The sequence below is a fragment of the Gavialis gangeticus genome, unplaced genomic scaffold (genome assembly GCF_001723915.1).
Source record: "Gavialis gangeticus isolate Ggan-Ray unplaced genomic scaffold, GavGan_comp1, whole genome shotgun sequence".
Taxonomy (NCBI): Eukaryota; Metazoa; Chordata; order Crocodylia; family Gavialidae; genus Gavialis; species Gavialis gangeticus.
In genome coordinates, this window is record NW_017729026.1 from 26,806,388 (window position 1) to 26,831,589 (window position 25,202).

The window sequence follows — 25,202 nt, forward strand, 5'->3', positions numbered from 1 at the left end:
CTGAAACCGTTCAAGATATCAAGACTGTATTTTACAAAACATTTTACAAACAAAAGTGATTTTTATGAATGTCTGTGTAGTGAAAGTTTTCTGTAGCACAACTTTATCAGTTAATCATTTGTTACTTTTCTTCAACTCCGAGGTAGGGAAATGCGAGTTAGAAATGCATACATGTAACACATAGATGGTATTGACATCACAATATTTAAGACATACAATTTCATCCAAATGCGTGTGCATCTTTGCTCTATTAATTTAGATAAGCTGGAATTAAGTACCTTTAAAATTTGGTCCATTAGTAATAAATTTCCGGATGCTGGAGACTTGGTATCAACTGGGGGCAACATCCAAGGTAATATCCTGACTAATATCAGTGGTCAAGTTCTCTGCTTCAGAAGCAGTTCTATCAGGGAGAGCGACAGCGTTATCCATGCTTTGCTCTTTTTCCAGTTCGTAACTGAGGTCAGAGTTCCCTCTGTCACTGACCTCTTCCTCTGACTCTTCTGTCAGTTTTTCCTGGGTTGGAGCTGCCTCCTCAGAATCTTCCTTTTCACGCAGAAAGCTACAAATCATATTGGGTCTGCTGTATGAGAACTCTTTGTCCTTGATCTGTAACCACTCCACACCACCTGATCCAAAGAAAGAGATTAAACAGTAGTATGGCAGAAGAGGAAGTTTTATTTTTTCCCTTAGTTTAATGAGTTCCTTTGTTTTATTCCAAGACAACATACAAGAGGTAACAGTCTTATCAAGGCTGAGACAAACCACCATTGTAGAAGAGATGGTGTATGCCATAAGCTTCAGCTACAAAAACCCTGAAGGGCAAAGGGAGGGAAACTGACACTTACTTTCAAACCTGGAGAGCATAAAGTATTTCTACATAGAAATTACGCAGTGCCTTCCAGTTGGCCTTACTTCTTTCTGTTGTGCAGGAGAGACCTTTTTCCACTATTACCCTTTTGAAATGAGCAGATCAGGAAAATTCTTAACTAAAATTAATAGCTCTTTAAACTTCCACTGTGCCTAAACATTACAGCACAGAATTCAGAACTGACAGTTTTGTTCCTCCACTATAATGTTCTTTTCAAAGAACTAAGGGGAGAAAGGTCTTTAAAGTTCCTTTCAGATGACTGATAATCACCCATTTTCATTGCTTTATGAATAAGAGCTTCATACCAGAAAGTCCTCCATGTTATACTTCTGGCTGAACAATGGCCAGACAGTAATTGCTATTAAATGATTCAAGATAAGGCTCCCTCTGACACACAAGCTAGTTGTGCAGACTCCAGAGTTCTCTCAACTGAAGGGAGAAGCCAAAGACTGGAGATATAATCTACCACCTGCTGTGTAAAACACAGCTATTAAACAACCTGTCAAACTCACTCTTTTAAAAAATTAAATAACATGCTTAACAGGTTTTTATAGCATCTACTACTGTCAAAAAACTGTTCCAGAATGGTTTCTATATGATTCAAGACACTGAGAAGATGTTTTAGCCAAGCAGTAAGGAGACTACCATATTAAGGGTATCAGTTAACTTGACAGAAAATGGTACCAGAAATAGTCGAAAAGCAGGGCTGTAATTCACAGTCTACAGGTTGCATGCAGCCCACAGGCTTTTGCCCAGCTGCCAATGCCCCCACCCTCATCCCCATCCTATCCTGTTGTGATAGCTGGGTTCTTCAGGCTCCCCCACCCTCCTCCGGCTTCTACTTCCTACCCCTGCACCTGAGAGCAGGGTGGCATAGTGGGCAGGGGCTAGGATGCCTGAGCTGTGCATGAGAAAAGGAGAAACTAGGCTGTAGGTGGTGGCATGCATGACTAGAAGGAATTGGGGAGGAGGGGCACGTTGCCTTTGGTGCCAGGAAATAAGAAGGAATCTAGGCTGACCATGCCTTGCATGTGGCAGCGTGTGGGGTGGGGAAGACACTAGGCTGCTTGTGTGAAGTGGGAGTGCCTGGATTGGGCGTTGTCTTCACAGCAACCACGGACTGTGGCCCTGGCTGCACGGCCATTAAACAGCCCTGGTCTAAGAAATTAATACAAATGCAAAGTATAGCAGGTCTGCAGATTACGCAAATATAAACTAAAACTGGTATTTTTCCCCTCCTCCTGTAAACAATGTGCTCCTCAGAAAACAGATTATTTTAAATATTTATTGATCAGAATATGGCTGAAATGATGAATGTACACATACAGAATGTAACAGGGGAGCCTACCGGGGCCAATCTCCATGTGACCCGCCCCCCTGTTGTTAGGCTAACCGCCTGCCTTCTCGCCCGCTATGCCTTGGTCTTAATAATTAATTAATAGATGTAATTAGGCAGGAGGCTGCCCATTCTCTGCCCCACTGCTAGGGGGCGCTATCTGCCGCTCCATTCCTCCCCTACACAGCAGCCCAAGCCTTGCTGATGACATCTATGTTCTCATACACACCAGTCCCCCCCAGTGGGGCCCAGAATCCTGCTGTAGGACCCCCCAGCTGAGTTTCTCCCTTCACAGGTGGTTCAGGTGGCTGTAGCTGTGCCTGACCCCAACTCTCCTCCTCGGAGGCTTGAACCCCCGCAGGGCTCAGGCGGCCTTGACCACACCTGGCCTCCAACTCTTCTCACGGCTTGCACCCCCCTCCTGGGGGCTTGCACTCCCACAACTACCTCCGGTGTACACGACCCACCCAAAAGGTGAGGGCTAGGGGTTAAGGCGCCCCGACCCACCTTTCACCAGGGTGATCACTGGCCTGGTATTTCCTGGGGACTCCCGCGCCACTGGGAGCCCCACCAGGCCACCCACTCCTGGCAGGGTGTAGTTTCCGGTCGTACCCAGAACCAGGAACCTCCTGCCATCCCCTACAGCTCCTCCCTTACCTCCAGATAAAATTCAGCAGCCCTCAGGCCAGGTAATGTTGTCGCCTGCCCTCCAGCAGCCAAACTGCCTTGTTTATATAGGCAGCCCTGAACCTAAAGTGGCTGCCCTCATTAGGCACCTGGAGGCTGCCAGCTCCAGGGCCTTAAAGTGGCAGGCACACCTAGTGCCCTGCCACACAGACTATATGTCATGTTCAAGAATGTAATTGGTTTTTAGGAGGTAGCTTTCTTTCCTAAGTGTTCAGTTGGGTTATTTCCTATTGCGGAGTCTTTTAATTAAATAACCCACTCTCCAACCTGTTACCCTAACTTATAGAGCAATTTCTTAACAAATCATAATTATCATCATTATCTGCAAGAGGAAAAGTTGCATCTTATGGTTAAGAGAATTATTTCATTTGTACTAAGGCCCTTACACCTGTTGTGTGTGCAGCTCACGTGACACTTTAATATAATACTCTTTTCAACTGAATATTATAACTTTAAACTAAAATAGCTATTTTTTACTTCCCTATATTATTACTTGATGCTTAGGTAAAGTTGTATGAACAATTAGGGCAAAAAGTGCATCTTCAAAACAGATATAAAAATGAAAAGTAGTTTGGTCCAACTTGCAAACATGTTTTTTCCAAGTAGCTATAAACTAACTTTTAGTTCAGTTAACATGTTAACACATTCTTGTTGTTTTAAGAAAGAAAGCTTGTAACTCTTTAGCTTCTGGAATCTTACTGGTACAAAACATATTCACCTACTTCTCATTCTGAGGCATCTATAAAAAGTAGGGTTATTCTTACCCCAATCCCATAATGGCCCCCCATGCATAAGATCAACAATTCTAACCTATGGTCTCTTCTTCTTCCTTCTTCTCCGTTAAGAGTGTTCGTGTCATGTTTAACTTCTTCATTGTGTGGCACTTGTATTTCAACTGTACTTTTTGGTTGCCTTCTGCATCCACTAGAAAGAGAAAAATATTTTAGTGAACATTCCTTTCAACTGATACAATATGAATACTTTATGCCTTGCCTGTCCCTCAGACAAGCCAGGACATTCAAGACATATCACCTACCATGTTCTGCATTTTCTTCAAAGACCACACAGGTTCCAAGGGCATCTAACAAGAAGAACAAAGGACATTTTGTTAAGAAATGAGAGAAATGATTTTCTAAGACCTCATTTTTCAGAGCTGAGCGCTCTCCACTTACACTGAAGTCCATGGAAGATAAGAGAACACTGCATATCACTTAAAAAAGAAAGATTTTGTACATATCATCTTCTCCTACCTTCATACTCTCCAGCAAAGACATATCTGTCCACTTGTAAAATGGGTCTATCTGTGTCTATTCCCTACAAAAGACAAAAAAGAGACAGAAAATTACGCTATGCCTATGATAGTTAAGGCAGATCTCTTGTCAGAGGACTAGAAATAGACAACTGCTCAAATAAATTTGCTGTAGCTCACATACCACCTAAAGTATAGGTTCCCCAAAATGGTATATACAATGCAAGGCAAGAAAGCAAAGCGAAATACAAGCTAGTGAGTCTATTCTGTTATATCCAAATTAGAATAGGGAGAAAGACCAAAGAAAAAATTTTAGTTGTTGATTTACAAACTACAAAGCTTTCTAAAGCCATCATTTTTACATCCCAGGCAAATAAATTAGGTAAGCAAATTAGAAAGCTAGCCAGGAAAAAGAGAGTTTGTACAAGTAGGTTAAGTGACTGAACAGGAAGCAGGCACATAACCAGATCATTGGTGGTGGTAGGACATTGTTTTTTATGGCAGACTCCTAAAAATTGCAGGAGAGTGTCAACTGAAGATGTAACTCATTTTTGGAATTTGTGTACATCTGCCTCTGCATTCTCCTGCAAGTTTGTATGGTTTTCCAATTATTTTCTCCTGTGTTTAAAGTGTTCTCTCGCCTGTTTCTGAGAGATCCACACAAGCAACAAGGGAAGTAACTATACAAAAGAATAAGTGAAACACTTGATATCAGCCAGAACAAAGTACTATCAAACAGAAAAAAACCCAAACCTCTCAGTCATAACCTCAAGGTGGTATTTTAATACAGAATCATGCATTTTAGTTGATAGTGTCCCAGGAATTTTACTACATCCCTTTAAAAAGGGTTTGACCTAGTAAAAGCTACAATATATAAAGAGGGAAGGGGACTGTTACTGAAATCCAAAGAAGCATGAACTAAATTGTGTTCAGTCTGTTTGTTTACAAGAAGCAGTTGCAAAAAGCTGTTATTGCTTCCAGAAAGTACTATTTTAATCCACAGCTTTGCTTTAGTAAATTTATGTGCATGGAATACAATTCATTCCCTATGGGTCAGCTCCTTTATCTAGGATCAGGGCTCCATGCTAGGGGAAGTCTGTGACAGCAAGAAAGTGGAAGGAATCCTTATCAGAGTTGCAGATCAGCACAAAATTGGTTTCTGTAGAAGAGTAGGGGGTGTGGGAGGAGGAAAATCTACGTTCCCTCCCTTCCCCTTAGTATCTGGAAGTCAAGCAGCACCAACAGTAAAGGGGAAGGACACAGGGGCAGTTGAAATGGGGCAACTGCAGAGCCTGCTCAGAGGCAGCAAACAGAAGAAGCCCCTAGACAGGTCTGGGAACGTGGAATGAACTAAACACTTACCTGCAGAGTGCTCTCAAACAGAGGGGAGAAGTATCCCAGCAGGAAAAGCCCATGTTGCAGAAAGCCCCAGGAGAAGAGAGAGAGAATCCAACCCCCTTAAGGTTCCCAATGGGAAACAGAACCCCTGGAAAGGGACAGCCCTATTTGGAAACACTAAGACAGGGCTGGAACAACCCAGGCTGTTTATAACCTCAAGGGAGGAGTCACTTGATGTTAACTCAGCCCAGGTGTCTCCCCTCAATGCAGGACAGACCAGCTACAGCTGGGGACCAGAAACCAGGAGTGCAGGGCAGAGAGCCCAAAAGAACACAAGCAGTATGAGAGGAAAAACACCGTGCTGGAAAGCAACTGGAGACTAGGGTTGAGTAATGCCCCTACCCATATTTTTGCATTTTTGTTTCTAATGGACTACAGAGGCTTCTTGGGAACAACAGCAGGAGCCTGTACTTAAGCCCAGAGGACTGTGGCAGGGGTACTAGGGTTGGAGGAGCCAGGTCTGTGGGCAGAGGTGTACAGAGAGCAGATCTGCCCTGAGCCCTAGTCCTGCGTGTTCCCAGCCCAGCCTATCTGTACCACTCCCGGATGCCACTCCTCACCTGCTGACAGTCCCACCCCATCTACCCAGCTGTGTGCATCCTAGGACAGTCTCTATGGAGACCCTAGGATCTCTGGGTGGTGACAGAGTGCAGGGCTGGAGCCCAAGGCAGAGCTGCAATCCACTCTATTGCAGGGGTGTGTGGGGGAGTGGATCACAGCTCTGCCCTGGGCCTCGACCCCACGCTGTTACCTGCCAATCCTGGCTCTGGCTGTCCTGCCACTGGACACTGCTCCACACCTGCCCATAGCTCCATCCCATTCACCCAGCCACATGCAGGGCAGAGACACTTTGGGAGTTTTGGTGAGCTGTTGCCAGGGGGGAAGAAGGGGTGTTGACCTAGTCCACAACAGCTCACCAAAACTCCCTAAGCCGCCCTCCAGCCCAAATAATTGCCCACCCCTGCTTTAGCTTCGCTGACAGGCCTTCTCGTGTGCATGAAGTTAAGCATGTGCCAAATGTTACCAAGGCAAAAAGCCGTTTTTGTTAATTTTATAAAATCTACAATGGGTATCCTGACTCTGAGTATTAATTAATATAACATTAATATTGTTGATATTAACGAATGTTAATATTACTTTGTCTCTCCCGTCAAGAAAGTAAACATTTAACTTGTATTGACACTTAAGTCTGCAGTTCCACTGCAGACTTTTTTTGCAGAAAAAATAAATAGGCATCAGTAGTACCAAAGTTGCATACAGAAGTGCAGATCACTGCACTGTTTTGATAAGAGAATGCAAAAACTTTAAAAGTATAGTAGCATGTGGTAGCAATGTGATTTTTCAGTACAGGTTTCACTTGCTTTATGCAGGTTCTGTATGTGCGAATTCGCTTTTATGCAATGACCCTTTTTATACCAAAAATTCATTATACGTGAGATAAATTCACTCTTATGAAGTGTGGTAGAAGCTCAGTCAGCTGCTTTGTGCAGTGCATTGTGGGAGTGATGTACACCAAAACATACTCCGCTGTGTTGATCTGTGCTCCTCACTCGTTGTCTGCGACGTGTTTCTGTAGTCGCCATCCCAACTATGGCTTGTAAGTGTACCGGTAGCTTATCTCCTACCAATCTCCCTAGTCCATCACCACCCTCTCTTCATACCAACTAAACATACACCACCACCCTGTGCTTGTGTATACTGTCTGGTGTTGGCAAGTACAAAATTGTCTTGTAAAAATGGTACAAATGGGTCTGGGAGTCAGTACAGTCAAGGTCTTGGAACATGTCCCTATTTGTTACATTGTAAAGTGGGTTCCCTTTATGTGAATTTGAGCTATGCACCATTTTCCAGGAACAGATTCACAGCATAAAGTAAGGGAAACCTGTATTTGAAAACCTTATATTTATTTAGTTGGTTGGTTAGGATTTTTACTCCCTTTCTCTCCAGAAACAGTTACTAGAATCTGAGAGAGCTATTCAAAATAAGTGTGGAATTTTTTATTCTATTTTTTTTAATTGATCCCCATGACCCAAAGAGAATTTTTCAAGTGATTCTGATTTTGGGGAGAATCTAAGAGGGAACTGAGTGCGAGAAGCACATCCTGTAAATGCAGGGTTTTTTTAACAAGAGTACAATAGAAAATGAAGGCATACAACTTAAAGCTGCTGTATGATATCAGTGAAAATATGCACCAAGGCAACAAGCAAAATGGGTTTCGCTTAACACTGTTTCGCTTAGCGCTCAGTTTTTCCAGAACCAATTAAGAGCGCTAAGCGGGGTTGCCTGTAACTTGCTTCAAAGCATGGAGGCATATTTATTCACCAGAACAAGAATTTATAAACATACTTATAATGCATTTTTTTCTATCGAAAACCACAACTGAAATTTTAGGAATGGATTTTATTGCATCAACTAGAAGTCAAAAAACATCCTCCCATATTTCTCTAGTTTCAGATCTAACCAAGTAGTCAAGTTTCACATAACATTTTGCATCTGGAAGATTGTCTTTTACAGAGCTATGGGACATTCCCAATAGTTTTCAGGGACAAGAGAACTTATCTCACATTTGGGAATCAATTAAATGACCCAGGTGCAGAACAGTGAAAAACTGAGGTCTAGGTAACTCTGCCTTTTATAGTAACTTTGTAATGAAGTGGCAGAACATGTGGGTTATAAGTGTAGTATCCAGGGCTGAAAGAGAGCAGAAAATATGATATAATTAAAGTAGAAATGGGTTTTGTTTGCAAGCTGTGTTCAAGCTATTTCAGAAAGTGCACTTGTTCAAACTGATTTTTTTAACTCATTAAGGGTAACATTTTCAAAAGCCCTTAAGTGGCTTTGGAGCCTAAATGTAAGATTCCTAATCCAGAATTATTTTAAACATTCTCTCCTAAGTTTCGCACACCTGTAACTTTCAAGGTGCGGATGTTACCTGTTGAATGTACAGACCATGTAGGCAGATTATCATCCCAGAAACCATGCATATTTCTATACGATGGAGCTGATCCAAAATCCATTGACTCCAACAAGCTTTGGAACAGATCCAAAATTCTTTCTTGTTCTTATGAATCTCACTTGCCCCTTCGCTATTTGTTGTAGTTGTACTTACCAAAATCTTGCACTTGTTTTCACATTTTTCTAGGAAGTCTGAATCAATAATTCCAGATAATTCCACCATGACCAGCTGCTCCTATGAAATAAGTTTATAAAATACATTTGTAAGGTGCTTAGAACGACAAATTAAAAATAACCACTTTAAATAAAAAACCGTGCATTAAAGTAGATACTCCTCAGAACTGGTAAATACAAAATTTGACCTATATATATTGTTTGCTAAGTGACACAGGAGCTCTTGCCATACCAGAATTAAATCATGACACAGTTAGGTACCTACTGAAATCATGGGGGGAAGACTGCTGCATGACTCCTTTAATCTAGCTCATTTTGCTACACTTCCCCCACTCAATTGGCAGGGGAGGGAGTGTGGGGGGAAGGGAGAGCGGTAGCCCCACCACTTGCTTCTGATTGGCCAGGAGGCAAAACCCATGATTTTAAATATGCCAGTTTAAAATATCCTACAATTTTTGTCTCCTCCTGCTAATTGGTCTAGGGGTCCTAGCAGCCTTGCTCCTGATCAGCTGGGAGGCAAAAATCATGGCATATTTAAACCCACGGTTTTTGCCTCCTAGCCAATCAGTAGCAAGTGGCAGGGCCACCAGGGTCCTCCTGCCAATCAGGGACGGGATGCAGCAAAATGAGCTAAATTAAAGGAGTCGCTGTGTAGCACACTTCCGCTGCAGTTTCAGGAGGTGCCTACAAACAGCATGATACTTTGTCCCTATTGGCTGCGTATACAACACACCTGAATGTGATAGCTGTTTCTACTTCATCTCAAATTTCTTTTTACCCAAAGGATAAGGACCAAAAGCCCTTAATAATTTTATGCTACTTAATACAACTCCACATTTATGCTCATTTGTTCTTAAATAAATGTGATAGTTTAATACTGCCTTCAGCAATGTGTTACAGTAATAATTTATATTGGTTAATTAGAAAGTGGTTTTAAAAAAGTTCCTTTTATCTGTTGACTACGTTTTGCCTTAAAATTTGATTTGCTTGTGTCATTCCTTATTGGGAAGGGGGTGAGAAAAAGAACATGATTCTACTGGATCCTTGTAAATCTTTCTTTCTGAAAGTGACAAGAAAGTCTCCACTATTTTTCTAATAATTACCAATGAACACACACAATTTTTAAAAGCATGGTAAAAATTGTAACTTCAAAGCAGATAGTTTAAACATTTTTTTAAATGTACTGAAAAAGAGTGAGAAAGTATTACTTTCAAACTCTTTTCTGGTTTCAGTTGCCCACAGTTGACCTTTATTTGCCATCACAATCCTTTGCTGTTATGCAAATAAATATCTGAAATAAAAATGAACTTTATTATGATTATTTTCAAAATATGGCTGTACTTAAAAGTCCATGTATGTTAAAGAACAAATTACAGATCAGGAACCCAGAAATCTAGGTACTATTTCTGACTCTGCCAGTCACCTGTTCTGGTGTTGGGGAAAACTGTCCTTTTCTGCACTTCTCATACAAACAATTTATATCAAGTTAAAATGAATGTACAGGGCTTTACCATGCATCATTGCTCCTTGGTAATGGTTTCTTTCATGCATCCTCTTCTGTCCTGTGGTAAGCAGAAACTAAACAGGAGCAGCTTCCTCCTGAAGGAAACAGAGCCAAGTTTAGCTTCTTCCATTTACTCTGAGACAGGAGTAGGCACTCAAACCAATTACTGCAGAGCAGTGGTTGCATGGTGAGTTCCCTTCACCCTTTCAAACCTTGATCTGTGGTGTTCCTAGCACAATGAAGACCTCTATTTACTGTCTTATGACAAAAATAAAACCACCCAGTAAGTAACATTTCTAGAAACCTGTGTGAAAATATATCAGTATCAGTATCAATCCACTTTCTGGTAGACTAGTGTTCCCACCACAAGTCACAATCATAATAGTATATTATGTATCAAAGGCTTGACCTACAAGATCAAGTTTTACAATTTCAAAATGCATTATTTATACAGTGCCTAAAACTGGATAACGATCAGCTTGGAGCTGGACAGATCATGACCAGTACCTTTCTGACTCAAGAGTGACTGGAGACAGATTCGGTCACATTCAGTGACTTGTATGTGTTTGTGAAGTATTCCTGTGCCTACTCACATTTGAACAACGTTCCTGTGCGTGCACACGTGTGTAAACTATTACTGTGTGCGCAAAGCCTTACGGTGCTGGTGCTGGCACAGTCCGACAGGTTACTGCGCGTGCACAGGCCTGCGCGAACTGTTATCGTACACACGCACGCATAAAACGTGTATGTGCCCAAGCATGTCTGAACAGCTACTGCGCATGTGCGGACCCAATTACTGTGCGCAGGCCAACCCGCCCCGCCCCTTTGTGACCGTTACTGGCCGCAACAGAACGGCACGAGAGGCCAGTAACGGCCGCAGCAGGACGGAACCCCCAAGCGCAGTGCGAGGGATAACGCTGACCCACCTCCACCTCCTCGCTCTTGCTTTCTGCGTCCAGCGCGTCTCCCTCCGCGGCCGCCATGTCCCCGCCAGGGCGCGCCCCACGTGACCCCGACGCCGCCATCTTACAACCGGGCGGGGCTGAGATGTGGGGGAGCAACTGCTAGTGGTTTCTTTCTAGCCCGGCACGGGTAGGGCCGCGCGTGTGCAGAGTTCCAGCGCCTTTTTCCCCCGCCACGCCCCGAGCGCTGTGCTGCGGGGCCTGTGCGCGCTCTTCCTCTTGCGCGGGTCTGCCGCGGGGCCCCAGCAGCTCCCTGGGCTGCCTCAGCGGTGCTGGCCTCGTCTCGAGAGCGGCGGGGGTTGCTACGCGATGTCAGGGGCGCAAACACCATTCACATAAAGAAACCCAGAGGCATCTTTCCCATGAGAGCCCTGGCCTGGCTCCCACGAAAACTCCCCCAATAAGTTTCCACGGTCAAGGAATGAGTGAGGGGTGCTGCCAGCCTTTAAAAGAGCTCCTGCTCTAAGGATGAGGCTGAAGTTGGTGCCTCGTTCCCAGTTGCCTTAGTGTTAAGAAGGAACTGGGAATAAGGCACCGATTCCAGCCTCCTAGTCTATGGGCTGTCTTGCGCTGGAGGCTGGTGAGCCCATGTGCTGATGGCTCAAGATAAAAATGGCATCCAGGCTGACCTTCCTAGCCTGTATCCTAAAACAGTGGTAAAAAATTAAACTAATAAATGAATACACATAGTTTCCTGTCAGATACCTGGCAAAAGGCTTACAGATGCTTTTGGGCCCTAATTGCATGGCCTTGCCCTTGGCAAGTCAGTTGAATGGCATTCCTGTAAATCCAGGCCTCATGGTTCTCTCTGCTCCTTTCTCTGTGGCCTCCCTTAGACCTCCTAACATTGTGCTAGTGAGTGTCTGTGGTGCACACCTGCTTTTGTGCCAGTGTCCTGTGAAGATACTGAACAGATGCATCTGAGGACTGATCTTTGAGGAACTTTACCACTAACCTCCCTCCTGTCTACCTGCTGCTCCCTCTTGTTTGCTGCCTTCTGCCTGTTGGTCCTTACCCTCTTGGCAATTCTATTAATTAACTAATAATTTCTCCTGTGGCCCTGTAACAAATGCTTTACTGAAGATTTACTGTGTTTTCCTTGTCTAGAAAATCAGTTATCTTCTTAAAGAAAGATACCAGGTTAATCTGACCCAATCCATATGGTAAACCCATGTTACAGTTTTACTCCATTTTTATTTTATCTCCATATTTTACTTTTCTTGACATTTTCTGTAACTGTCTGGATTATTCCCCCTTCCCTTTCTTCAAGCATACATTCATCATCATTATCCTCCTGGAACACTGAGACAAACTATTCATTTAGATTTAATTAATAAAGCACATGTTCAGTCTTATATATTTAACATTATTCTTGTAAAAAATATATTGCTTATGTACACAGTGGATCAATGTTCACCAAACTCTTCCTGGAATACTTACAGACTTTTTACTATAGTGCATGAGGTCTTCTGTCAGATTTAAAATGTATGCCATCCACTGTTTCAGCTGTCTAGCTGCCCAGAAGTAGTTGACAAGAAATCTAATAAAAAGAGGGAGGGGAAAAAGCATGGCGAGTCATTACTGCACAGAACAGTGCTTCTCAACCTCATTAGACTCAAAGCATTGCTTGGAAAATACCGGCTCTTCATTTCTTGACTACGGAAAAATAATATAGCAATTCTTCTGTTGCAAAGAACTCAGAAAGACCACAACAGATCAGAATATTTTTGACACTATGGATTCTTATTTGAACGCTCTGGATTTATCTGGTAAATTGTTTGCTGGTGTTTGCATGCCTAATATTGCATGACACCCCACAGCACCCTTAAAAGGGCTTCCCATCACCCTAGTTGAAAATCACTGACTTAGAAGATATTGCAGGATTAAATGACAAATATTTTTCCTAGCAACATTTTCATCTGTTCTGTTTAATATAGATGTAAAGCTTTCCATGAGGGTCTCTGCAGAGAAAAATGAATACCTCAAATGCCCAGAACAAAACTATCAGTTTTTAGCATCTCCTGTCACTCATTTCCTTATTGCTTTCCTCTTCTTTCTTGCTGTTTAGGGAATTCATGTATATAAGGTCCCACACTACTATGGGAGACTAATAGTGCTGCAAGAGACATTTTCATATGTAAGCTATTGTGGGACTGGAGCTTACCTGATCTCTGCAGAAATAGAGTTTAATGTTCATAGGCTGAAAATGTAGGCTATGGCTGCTTGAGCCAGGAGATGTACAAGCTATAGCCTGTTATCATAGTTTCATAGTTGTTAGGGGCAGGAAGGGACCTTACATATCATAGGGTCCAGTCCCCTTGCACTTGGGCAGGAAATAGTGCTGGGATCAAATGATTCCTGCAGGATGGATGTCAGGATGTTTTCTGAAGATCACCAGGGTGGATGGCTGTACCACCTCTGGGGGAAACCTGTTCCAAACCCTCAGCACTCAGCTTGTAAAGAAGTTTTTCCTTATGTCTAGTCTGAAGTGATCTTCAATCAGCTTGTGTCCATTATTTCTTGTCTTCCCCTGGTGGGCCTTGGTGAATAGATGCTCTCCCAAACCCTGATGTATGCCCCCGATATACTTACAGGCTGCAACCAAATCCTCTCTGAATCTTCTCTTCGCCAGGCTGAACATTCCCAAGTCCCTCAGCCTGTCTTCATATGTCTTGGTCTCCAGGCCTCTAATCATGTGTGTGGTCCTCCTCTGGAGTCTCTCTAGCTTCTCCACATCCTTCTTAAAGTGCAGCGCCCAAAAGTGGACAAAGTACTCCAGTTATGGTCTCATCAAGGCCGAGTAAAGTGGGAGGATGACATCCTTTGCCTTGCTTGGGATGCCTCAGTGGATGCATGCCAGTGTTTGGTTAGCTCTGACAGCTATGGCATCGCACTGGTGGCTCATATTCATTTTATTGCCAATCATGACACCCAGGTCTTGTTCAGTTGTGGTGCTGGCAAGCAGAGCACTGCCGAGCCTCTGCATCATGGGTTATTTCTCCCCAGATGGAGCACTTTACATTTCTCTGTATTAAATGACATCAAGGTGAGGTCTGCCCACTTCACAAGCCTGGCCAGGTTGGCCTGTATTGCTAGCCTGTCTTCGAGCGTGACAACACTCCCCCATAGCTTGGTGTTGTCAGTGAACTTTGCCAGATTGCTTGTAATACCACGGAGCCAGTTACCTAGCCACTGTGAAGTTGTTGAGGCCACATTTTCCCAATTTGACCATGAGGACATTATGGGAGACCAGGTCAAAGGCATTTTTGAAGTCCAGGTATATGACATCAACCTCATTCCCTTGATCCAAGTGGTGAATAACCTGATCATAGAAGGAAATGAGGTTGGTCTGACATGATCTGCCCATGATAAAACCATGTTGGCTATCCTTCCGAATACTGCCTTCAGTTAGCCTATGTGTGATGGTTTCTTTGATGATTTTCTCCAGGATTTTACCTGGGATTGAGGTCAAACTGATTGGCGTGTAGTTTTCTGGGTCCTCCCTTCTCCCACACTGGCTTTTTTCCAGTCTTCTGGGACCTCTCCCAAGCGCGGCAAATCTTCAAATAACTTCACCACTGGTAGTGCGATGACATCAGCCAGTTCTTTTAGCACTCTTGGGTGTAGTTTGTCCAGTCCAGTCCAGCTGACTTATAGATATTTATCCTTTGTAGGTGCTCCCCCACAAGATCTACATCAATTGTGGGGTCAGTTGTGGAGGGTGGTCACCCCAACCATGGTCATCCTGTATCCTGTCAAGCAGGCTAATATCCTTGAAATGGTGGAATACTGATGTGAAGTATTCATTCAGGAGTTAGGTTTTGTCCTGGGTGTCAGTTAACAGCTATCTCATTTAATTTATCAAGGGCCCTATGCTTTCCTTGTTCCTTTTGTGACTCGCTACATATTTAAAGAAGGACTTTTTGTTATCATTGATTCCAGTTGCGAGTTTATGTTCAGTTTGTGCTTTCATTGTCCTGATCTGCTCCCTACGGGTGTGGGTGGCTGCTGAGTATTCCTCTTTGGTACTTCCTGACTTCCATCTCTTGTAGGCTTCTTGCTTTGATTTCAGGAGGTCCATGACTTCCCTCTAGAGAATTCTTGGTTGAGCTGTTCCTCAAGTAGCTTAACCCAGTGTTTACCCAGTTATCATCATTAATGAATGATGAAGAAAAGCAGTTCCAAATGCAACAGCAGAGACTCCCTATGCCTGAAGAAGGGTGCTTGTGCCCAAAAACTTACAAAGAACTTTTTTCCAACTACTCAGCCGGTCTAATAAAAAATATCAGAATACAGTGATATATTCCAAATGGTGTTTTCCTTTTGAGTTGAGCAGATAGAGCATGTGTCATCCACCCAGTACAGGTGCTTGATAAAACTGCAGAATTAAAATCTACAAGATTTTTTAAATTAAAAAAAATAGATTTTTAATTTTTATTTCATATTCTGCCACTAGAAGGAGGTAGATGAATAAAATATTCCTTCATTTAAAGATCTTGATCAAACATTTTGAGTCAGATTCTAAATTAGTTTTTAATTTTCATGGGAGTACATAAATGTAGATAATATCAGTTTGGTGATCTCATGCCTTGTGTTCTGAGTTCATGCTAGTAAAACCGCCCTTTTAATGATCCTTAACTACTGCACTTGTAATCACTGAGTAATTCTCCTTAGTAATTATGTTTTTGGACTGAATATTGGAGCTCTTAGGCAGAGTTCATGCCATCTCAAGTAAAACTGTGCCAGAGTAAGGACTGCAGAATAAAACTGCTCATTGTCAAAGCATTTTATGAACATTGAATAACTGGCATAAATCACAGCATTCTTGTAACATAGGGCTATAATTACTATAATCTTTTAATGGATGGAGAAACAGAGGCAGAGGTGAAGTGACTGACTCGAGCAAAAGGCCTCATGAAATCAAAGACTAGATAGAACTCAATAACTTCTGTCTTAGTAGCTCAGTAGATGGATGATCTCAAACTGCATCTTTGCTTTAGATTTAGGGCATACATTTTTAAAGATTTTTACATGTTAAGATTTTTACATGTTAGGTGATGCAACCCTGTTAAGTGTTGCAGCACCTAACCACTAGTCACCCTGCTGCTCAGTGGACTCCTCCAACTGAAGTCAGACATCAAGGTTCTTCATAAAACACTTAGTGAGAGATAGGTGCTTAAGAAAACGATCTTCAGAAACCAGTGGAACAGGGGACCATCTAAGCCAGAGGTCAGCAACATTTTGGAGTGGGGGAGGAAGGGCAGTTTAATGGACTTAGCTCTGAGCGTGAATCACTTCAACCTGGCCTGCAAAGGAGCAGTCCTCACTTCATACACCCTTCTCTCTCCACACTTCCCTCTTCCTGGTGCTGCTGCTGCTGTGTCTTCTCCTTGCTGCCCAGCCACAGCACAGGCAAAGCCTCCTGCAGAACCCATTTGCTCCTCAAATGCTGAAGAAGCATCTCAGATGCATGACCTGGATAAAATGGCTCCGTAGGCCAGATCCAGTCTGCTGATTGCTGACCCTGATCTAAGAAACCAGGCATAAAACAATGGAAAAGGGTGGCATATAGGCAAGTAACTTACCAGAGAGAGTTGTCTATTTCTGCTTAGGTTTCTGAGTTAGATACCTAGGCCTCAGCTATGGGCTTGGGAAGTCCTACTCCAGTAGCGTTGGGGTTAGGAAACTCACCAAGCATGTCAGAGAAAAATGAGTTGAATCCATATCTCTCATAGCTCTCATATTACAAACTCACCAGAGGGGACCAGCAGGAATTGGGGGAGGCTCTGTTCCCCCAGGCACCCCCTGGGGTTACTAGGAATAATGGCCACAAATTATTAGAGAGAAGGTTCAGACTGGACATCAGGAGACATTGCTTTACAGTTAGGGCTGCCAGGCTCTGGAATGGGCTCCCAAGTGAGTTGGTACTCTCTCCTACCATGGGGATCTTCAAGAGGAGAGGCTGGACAGATATTTGGCTGGGGTGATATGACCCTGGCACCTGTTCCTGCCCAGGATAGTGGGTTAGACCTGATGATCTGTTTAGGTCCCTTCTGACCCTAAGCACTATGATACTATGATATCCTGAAATCATGGCTAAAGGATTGCATACGTATTTTGGGACTCTTGCTTGGGAGCCCTTAGGGGGCTCAGGAATTTATAGCTATGGACAGAGACAGCATTTACTCAGCCTTATGCATGCTGAATGCCACCCAGGTAAATTTTTGGTCTCAGGGAGAATTCTTAAGTTTGCCCATACTGCTTGATATCTATATACTGTACCTCTTTGCAGCTACTGAATTTAGGATCCTAGCCATTTTTATAGTTATTTTTCTGTACATTTTCAGCAAAAGTACTTATCATGTACTTAATGTAAAAAAACCAGCAAGTTCTATGCAAAAGCTATTTGTGGGCCAGTCTAGACTCCCTAGAATGTCCAGGTTCATGAAAAAACTTTCAGCTGTTCCCTGTTCTTTGTGAGGCACTATGCACGTGCCCCATCAATATTCCATGATGCTCACCAACATCAAATGTAGTGGGGTATGCTTCTGAGACACATTCTTAGGGTGTTCTCACAACCTCAGGCGACACGTGGGGGGTGCACACAGGTGCATGTGTGCCCCCTGAGCATGGTGGTACATCCCCAGCAAAAAGGGGTGCCTGCAGGGTGTCGCCACTTGCCATCCTGCCACCAACACCACCGGCAGTCCACACTTGCCCCTGGCTGCTGCTGCCACTGCTCACCCCCCACCCTGCCGACAGTGCCAGCAGCGTTTGTGGGAGCTCCCAGCTTACTGCCGCAGCTCTCCCACCACTGCCACCGCGCTTCCGCTGCTGCCAGCGTAGCCGTGCCACCCCAGCGGCTGGGGGCACACGCCATTCATGCTCATAGCCCCAGCCTCTTTCTGCCATCTGCTGCTTGATTACTGAGAACAGATTGAGATGCTCCAAAGGTCACCTCCCTGCCCTATGGTACCTCAGCTTTACCTGCCTCACCCAGGTTTTGCCAGCTCTTAGCACTGGGGATGTTGCCAGCTAGGAGAATCATACCCTTGTTCGCTCTTGCACTCAGAAAAGATAGATTCCCCCTTCCAGAATAGAGGCCTGTTCTGAGATCCCAGTTAATGCTGACAATAAGTGAGTAAAAAACCCCACAAAAGAATCTATTATAAAATCAAGAACAAACATAAGAAATCAGTAACTGTATGTTGATATGCAGACAGAAATATAAGAACAAACAAACAAAATACCTGAAAAATAACCTGTTCTTATCCTGTATCTTAAATCCAAGAATGCAGTCCCTTCCCAGCTCAGCAGGTTAGAAGGCAACTCCTGTCACTGACCTCTCTGCCAGGACCTTCTGCAGTTTCTCTGTCAGCCTCCTTTACTCACCCTGCTAGCTGAAGGACTGCAGCCTTCCCTGTACCCAAGAGACAAAATTTTGCTCTCAAGGCAAGGCTTAAGTATAGTTTCTTTTCTGGCCAATCACATACCTCATCTATTGGATTCTCAGGAGGCCCATATTCTTTGTGGGCCTGTGGAAAGCCCTGCAGCTTCTGTGCACAGGTCTGTGGCTCAAGGATTGGGCTCTTAAGTCACCTCAAGACCCATCAGTGAACTCTGGTAGACATCATCCTTGAACTGAGGGACTGCTGATAACTAAGAAGGCTAAGCATACTGGGCTGCATTAGTAGGAGCATTGCCAGCAGATCAAGGGAAGTAATTATTCCCCTCTATTCAGCACTGGTGAGGCCACATCTGGTGTCCTGTGTCCAGTTTTGGGCCCCCACTACAGAAGGGATGTAGACAAGTTGGAAAGAGTCCAGTGGAGGACAACAAAAATGGTTAGGAGGCTGGGACTTATGAGGAGAGGCTGGGAGGACAGGGCTTATTTAGTGTGCCCAAGAGAAGACTGAGGGGGGATTTGATAGCAGCCTTTAACTACCTGAAGGGTGGGTACAAAGAGGATGGAGCCAGACTGTTCTCAGTGGTGTCAGATGATAGAACAAGGAGCAATGGTCTCAAGTTGCAACAAGGGAAGTTTAGGTTGGATATTAGGAAGAACCTTCTCACTAGGATGGTGGTGAAGTACTGGAATGGATTACCTAGAGAGGTGGTGGAATCTCCATCTTTGGAGGTTTTTAAGGCCCTGCTCGACAAAGCCCTGGCTGGGACGATCTAGTTGGGGAAGGTCCTGCTTTGAGCAGGGGCTTGGACTAGATGACCTCCTGATATCCCTTTCTATTATTCTATGATTCTGTGATTCTAAATGTATAACTTCTTGCCCCTTCCAAAGGTGCATGTGTTTAACAAAGCAGAAATCTTTCTTGATCTAATTATGACCAGGAGAATATTTACATCCTTGAAAACAACAATTACTAATCCAATATCCTAAAGATCCTGTGTCTCTTAATTTCCTCCACAACACGCCAACCTCCCCACACTATATTTGGGGTCATGATGTATGACATGATAGGGAACTTAAGCACTATGAGGTAGGTGACAGATGAGCGTCAGTTTTACAGATGTCAGTGGCACTCACATGAGAGATTTAGGCACTTAACTGTATGTATGGTTTGGGCCTACTATGCAGTGTGGATATTGCATAGTGACTTCAGTGGAGTTACTGACCATGTAGAGTTAAGCATGTGCATAAAGCTTTTCAGGGTTGTTCCCTGCATATTGGAACTGTTGTCTCTATCAGGCAGTTTGGAAATGTTTAGGTATATTTGAGTAGAAACTTGTTCTGTTCATGTTCCAGAACTCTTAGAGATGTTTAAAGGTAAAGAGATGCTGCTCTTGACCAATATTACAAAAAGTAATGTGGGACTCACTGAACTAATGAATTAATCTTATTTCACTTCTTATTCAGTCTCATTCTTTCACATATTAATGTTCTCTTTGATAGTATACCCAGGCCTGTAACTCTCTTCCAGTCTCAAAGTACAAGGCAGCCATCCTCCCTCTATTCTAATTCCTTCTCAATACTTCTTTTGTGAAGTCTCCAACACCAATTCATCTTAGTAAAAGGTTATTGTTATTCTTAAAACACTGGATAAAATAGAGTCTTTGTCTAGGTCTCTGATTTTATTTTGTGTTTAAACTGTAAGCTCCTCTCCTGTAGGACTGTTTTTCTTGTAAAGTGCAAAGCAATGGAATTGGGGTTTTAATAAATAATTATGACAACACTGGAAAATAGGAAGTATGTTTTTATACAGTATACAAAAATGTGGAAGTGACTGCCACAAAGAAAATGAACTATAGCCCTGGGGTTATATGAAAGTAGGAGGGTAACTAAAACTGATGACAAGGTAAAATAATGCATTCTTTAGGGAATAAATTGACTGCCTATGGGAACTAGAAACAAGTATTTGCTAAAAAGTTAGCTCAGAGCCATATGCAATAATGTCAGTGTTGTAAGGTGCAACAAATCACAGAAGAATACTTATAAGGGACTAACATTTATTTCCTAACCTCCGCCATCTGACAAGGTTTCCAGGTTACAAAAGGTAAACCGACCCCATGACAGGGGTCAGTATTTGTTGGCTCCTAACATTACAGAGATATAGTTGTCTTTCCATAAAGCTGTTACTCATTTTTTGCAGCCTAGATTTTGGCTTAGATTGACCACTGTTCTGTTCTCTGCAGAATCCTAATTGCCTTCCTGGCTTGGCTTGTGAAATGCAGACACTGTTTAAGATTTTATAAATGACCGTAGGTGGTTGTGGTGTCACAGGAGGCGTGGAAATAGAATATTTTTCCCACAAGGAGGTGAGAACAGCATGATCACTGTTGAGTGACCTCGACTCAAATGGGAACTGAGAGTGCTCAGTATCTTTCAAGGACAGTCCCTTTTCAGTCTCAGTTCTGGCAGGGGAGAGGGAATATAAAACAAATGGATGTAAAAGCAACTCAGAATGCTTTCCATGATAATCCTAACATTTTTTTTTTTTGCATAATGTAGGTCTTTCACAATGCAGTTTCGTGATCATTTACTTATTTTTACTTAAAATAACCTGAGAACTTTGAAACATTTCCATTTCACATTTTGTCTCCCATGTATGAATTCTGTGACACCATTGCTAAAAACACATGAAAAAACTGCTGAACTAGATTGCCATGAAGAAAATAAAATGGATAGAACTTGTTATTCAACCTGTATCATAAACCATCAGAAACATCAGTCTGCTTTAACTCAATAGGCTTTTATTGAGACCTATTTTGGCAGCATTTTGGAATTCCTGATCAGTGCTTTTGTAAGTGTTCCTGTTGACATAGGAATGGCATTTCTTATTCAGGGCAAATAACAGGAGTCATATCACTTAGTTCTGGGAATGAAAGCTGTACACATAGATTGTTCTTAATTCAGTGTTGCTCAAAAGTGCAAACATTTGATTTTTTTTGAAGTGCTGATATTCAGTTTTTAAAGGTCACTGGAGTATTTAGCTTGGGATGTTTTATGTAGTAATAGATAAATAAAAGAGAGACCTTTTGTCCTGCCCAGACAACATTATGTCTCTTTTTCTTACAATTTGCTTGTTGAATATATTATTTGCTGTTCTCTAGTGTTTGCTTTAGTGAAAATAAAATGGGCATGAAATAAAAATAACAAGTTTGCATTCTCACTTTTCATGTAGGAATTTTAAAGGAAACTCAAGTGCCTCTTGTGCAGAAGCAGAAGAACGTAACAGTGGCCACAATATGAAAACTGGAAATCACAGCAAATAAATGAAAAATGAAAAGTGTCAGGTTTGAACTTAATTGATGTCTGCCCATTATCACCTCCATCTGCTTTACCTAGGAAAGGCTCCTATTTGACTCTTAGGAAGTTTTACATAGGAGGACTTCAGGATAAAGACATTTGTGGATGACCCCTAAGTTTTTAAGGATATTGGTAAGATAGTTCTGAGGAATTTATGATGCTTTGGTCAGCTGTAAACTCAGTACTCAGAGTTACTGGTCTAATTTGTTTCTCAAGGACTGAAAACCTGTTTTCTTTTAGAAATGTTAACCAGAAAAAGAGACTGAGACTGTTGTCACTGTTGATCTCCCATAGCTCTTGTTTCTCTGGTTCACCACTTCATTTCAGCAGTACCATAGTTACAAGGTGTGCAACCAATTGAGCCTAATGCATGTATAAAAATACACGCATTAATTCTTACTCTCAATAACTTTGTTTAGGTCTTTTAAATAGTTTGCATGTATTACTGTTTAAGGAAATAGGAGCTTCAGTATCAGCGTACTCCTGTAGGAAATCACATGGTCAGAATAAGCAGTGCACATTGCGGAAGTTGTTCTATACATTATCACGTGAGGTATCTTTCTCAGAAAAGCTCCAAGCTTTTTCTCAGACAAATTTGAGGTATATTACTTTAAAAACCCACAATACCAGAACCTGGTGGCTCTGGCTTCTCTGTTTTCATTATTTGTCTTTCCAGAGATCCTGCAGGCATGCTGTTTACATTTAGGATCATCTTTCACATCCAAATGAAACACAAATGTCCTTGTATGCTCCAGGAAAGTGACTAATTCAGGAGTTTATCTGCTGCAGTCCTCAGAACCTGACTGGTTTTTTAATTACCTAACTTCCAAGGCATTTGCTTTTTGGTGTGTGTTTCTTTAGTGTCTTGTACAGCATGACCTATTTTTTAACATTTTGTTCTTCTGACTTCCCTCTGATGAGCTGATTGTTTTACATCATTATCTGATTTCTCTAGCTGTTATCCAGCTCAGTAACTAACTTTTCTTTTTCCTTGTGAGAGTGCTTTGGGAGGTGTCTGATTTAGAAATCATTCAGGTCACCATAGGAAAAAATCCAGTTATTATCACATTCAGACACGGAGGGAAAACTTGTGTAGGATACCTTTTAACTTGCTTCAATCTCTGTTGAAGCCCACTACTTGGAGAAAAAACGCCAAACAGATTTTGTTTTGACCTTTTGGCATTTCTGTGTAGGGATTAAAAAACTATTCTTTGTCCTTATTTTGCAGCTGTAGAAGGATATCCAAACCTTTAACATTGCTTATGGAAAGGATCAACAGTTCAAGCTTCAAGGCGTTAGGTTGAAATATGTTTTCAGTTTCTAGTCAGACTTCATCCCAACCTCTGACATTTTCTGCATTCTTTACTAGTTTTAACTCTCATTGCAGTTTCTGTCATTCTGAGCAGGTTGCTTTTTGTAAAACATGCTAAATTAAATATGGGAATTGTAATAATTACTGTTTGTTTTAATTCAAAGCCAAAGGACTCATATTTCTGTAGGCATCAGGTGAGCTCCATTCCCACAGTACCTTCAGATGAAAATGTCTCTTCACAGTACTATCAGTCTCCCATAGTAGTGTGGGACCTTCTGTACATTAATTCCCCATACAGCAAGAAAGAAGAGGAACATAATAAGGTAATGAGTGGCAGGAGATGCTAAGAACTGATAGTTTTACTCTGGGTATTTGAGGTATTATTTTTTTCTCTCTAGAGACCCTCATGGAAATCTTTACATCTGTACTGAATAGAAAAAAACAAAATGTTAGGAAAAAATATTTGTTATTTAATCCTGTAATATCTTCTAGGTCAGTGATTCTCAACTAGGGTGATGTGGAGTCCTTTTAAAGGTGCTGTGGGATGCCATGAATTATGCAAACACTAGCACATGATTTACAAGATAAATCCAGAGGTTTCAAATAAGAGCCCAGAGTCAATTCTGACCTGGTGTGGTCTGAGTTAGTTGCAACAGAAGAATCGCGTTATTATTTTTCTGTAGTCAAGAAATGAATGAAAACTAAGAGCTGGCATTTTCCAAGCTAGGACCTTACGTAAGCCTGACCTTGAGCAACTCACAGACAAAATACTTGCAGAATTAGCTTAAAACAAGGGTGGCCAACCTGCAGTATGTCAAGTAGCATGGGCAGCTTTTTCATGTGGCAGACCTGGGAGGGGATAGGCAACAAAATGGCAAATAAGGCAAGGAGAAGAAAGAGCACCTGGACTCCCTGGCACCTCACCTTTGACCTGACCTGTACTACAAACATGGACAGTGTATTGATTAGATGTATGACTCTGACCTCTTTGCATAGCATCACCTTCAGATTTGGATCCCCAGGCCAGTACTTGAATCCAAGATAAGGCTTCCTTCTCTTCCATGTTGATTGAGGGAAAAAACCTTGTCTTGGATTTGAGTAAATATAGTATACAGGTTTCCCTCGCTTTATGCTGTAAATGCGTTCCTGGAAAATGGTGCATAACTCGAATTTGCATAAAGGGAACCCACTTTACAATGTAACAAATAGGGATACGTTTCAAGACCTCAACTGTACTGATCCCCAGACCCAATTCCAGCACCTTTACAAGACAGTTTTAGTACTCGCCAACAGCAGACAGTACACACAAGCACAGGGTAGTGGTGAATGTTCAGTTGGCATGAAGAGAGGGTGGTGAAGAGTCTCCAGTGTTCGTGAAGTTCTCTTGCACTTAATTGATGGACCAGGGAAAGGGGTAGGAGATAAGCTAGCAGAGCACTTAGAAGCCATAATGGGGATGGCAACTACAGAAACACGTGTCACAGATAACAAGCGAGGAGCACAGATCCACACAGGAGACTATATATTGGTGCGCGTCACTCCCACAATGCACCGCACAAAGCAGCTGAGTGTGGGCTTCCACCACACCAATCGCGTAAGAGTGAATTTACCTCGCATATAATGAATTTTTGGTTTAAAAAGGGTCATCGCAAAAGAGCAAATTTGCACATGCAGAACCGGCATAAAGCACAGGAAACCTGTATACTCAGTGCAGCTGGTTCTGCACTCAATCAGTTTGGTGTTCACAGCTGGTGTTGCTCTGGGCCAGGTGTCCCTGCTTAGAGGGAGATTGCCTTCTACCAAGAACATAGAAAGTCCTATTTTCCATTTTAATTGATGACGGTTGACAGTTTGTGGCTCGAAGATTCTTTTAGCCAACAATTCACCCAACTCTTCTCTCTAGGCTTTTTCATCAGGATCACGTTATCACTTTTTCTGAGCTTGTCAAGCTTTCTGCTCTCCTCTGTCTGAGTCCTGTCTCTGGCATGCACC

At 42.5% G+C, this 25,202-nt stretch overlaps 1 protein-coding gene and 1 long non-coding RNA gene across 3 annotated transcripts; one reads left to right on the forward strand and one right to left on the reverse strand.

Moving 5' to 3' along the window:
- GTF3C6 (general transcription factor IIIC subunit 6) lies at nt 1-11,263 on the reverse strand. Of its 2 annotated transcripts, XM_019520084.1 has the most exons (7): nt 11,101-11,115; nt 10,182-10,269; nt 8,651-8,731; nt 4,145-4,208; nt 3,931-3,975; nt 3,705-3,818; nt 1-629 (listed from the first exon to the last, which is right to left on the reverse strand). In XM_019520084.1, the coding sequence occupies exons 2-7, from the start codon at nt 10,182-10,184 to the stop codon at nt 331-333; spliced, it is 606 nt and encodes a 201-aa protein (XP_019375629.1). In that variant the 5' UTR covers nt 10,185-10,269; nt 11,101-11,115; the 3' UTR covers nt 1-330. The 2 variants fall into 2 exon arrangements, with proteins under 2 accessions (XP_019375629.1, XP_019375628.1); XM_019520083.1 differs by lacking the exon at nt 10,182-10,269 and having other exon boundaries at nt 11,101-11,263.
- LOC109299602 lies at nt 11,181-23,655 on the forward strand. Its single transcript, XR_002097929.1, has 3 exons — nt 11,181-11,266; nt 21,774-21,885; nt 22,575-23,655. It is a non-coding gene; the product is annotated as an uncharacterized LOC109299602 (long non-coding RNA).
- Nucleotides 23,656-25,202: the final 1,547 nt, after the last annotated feature.

Bases quoted from the DNA above. Each gene is read 5' to 3' on its own strand.
- GTF3C6 (XM_019520083.1), bottom strand. From the start codon at position 11,199: ATGGCGGCGTCGGGGTCACGTGGGGCGCGCCCTGGCGGGGACATGGCG. The intron at 4,209-8,650 runs GTAAGTACAACT...TGTCTTTTGTAG, and splicing joins AAAACAAGTGCAAGATTTTG to GGAATAGACACAGATAGACC. The intron at 3,819-3,930 runs GTAGGTGATATG...TTCTCTTTCTAG, and splicing joins TGAAGAAAATGCAGAACATG to TGGATGCAGAAGGCAACCAA.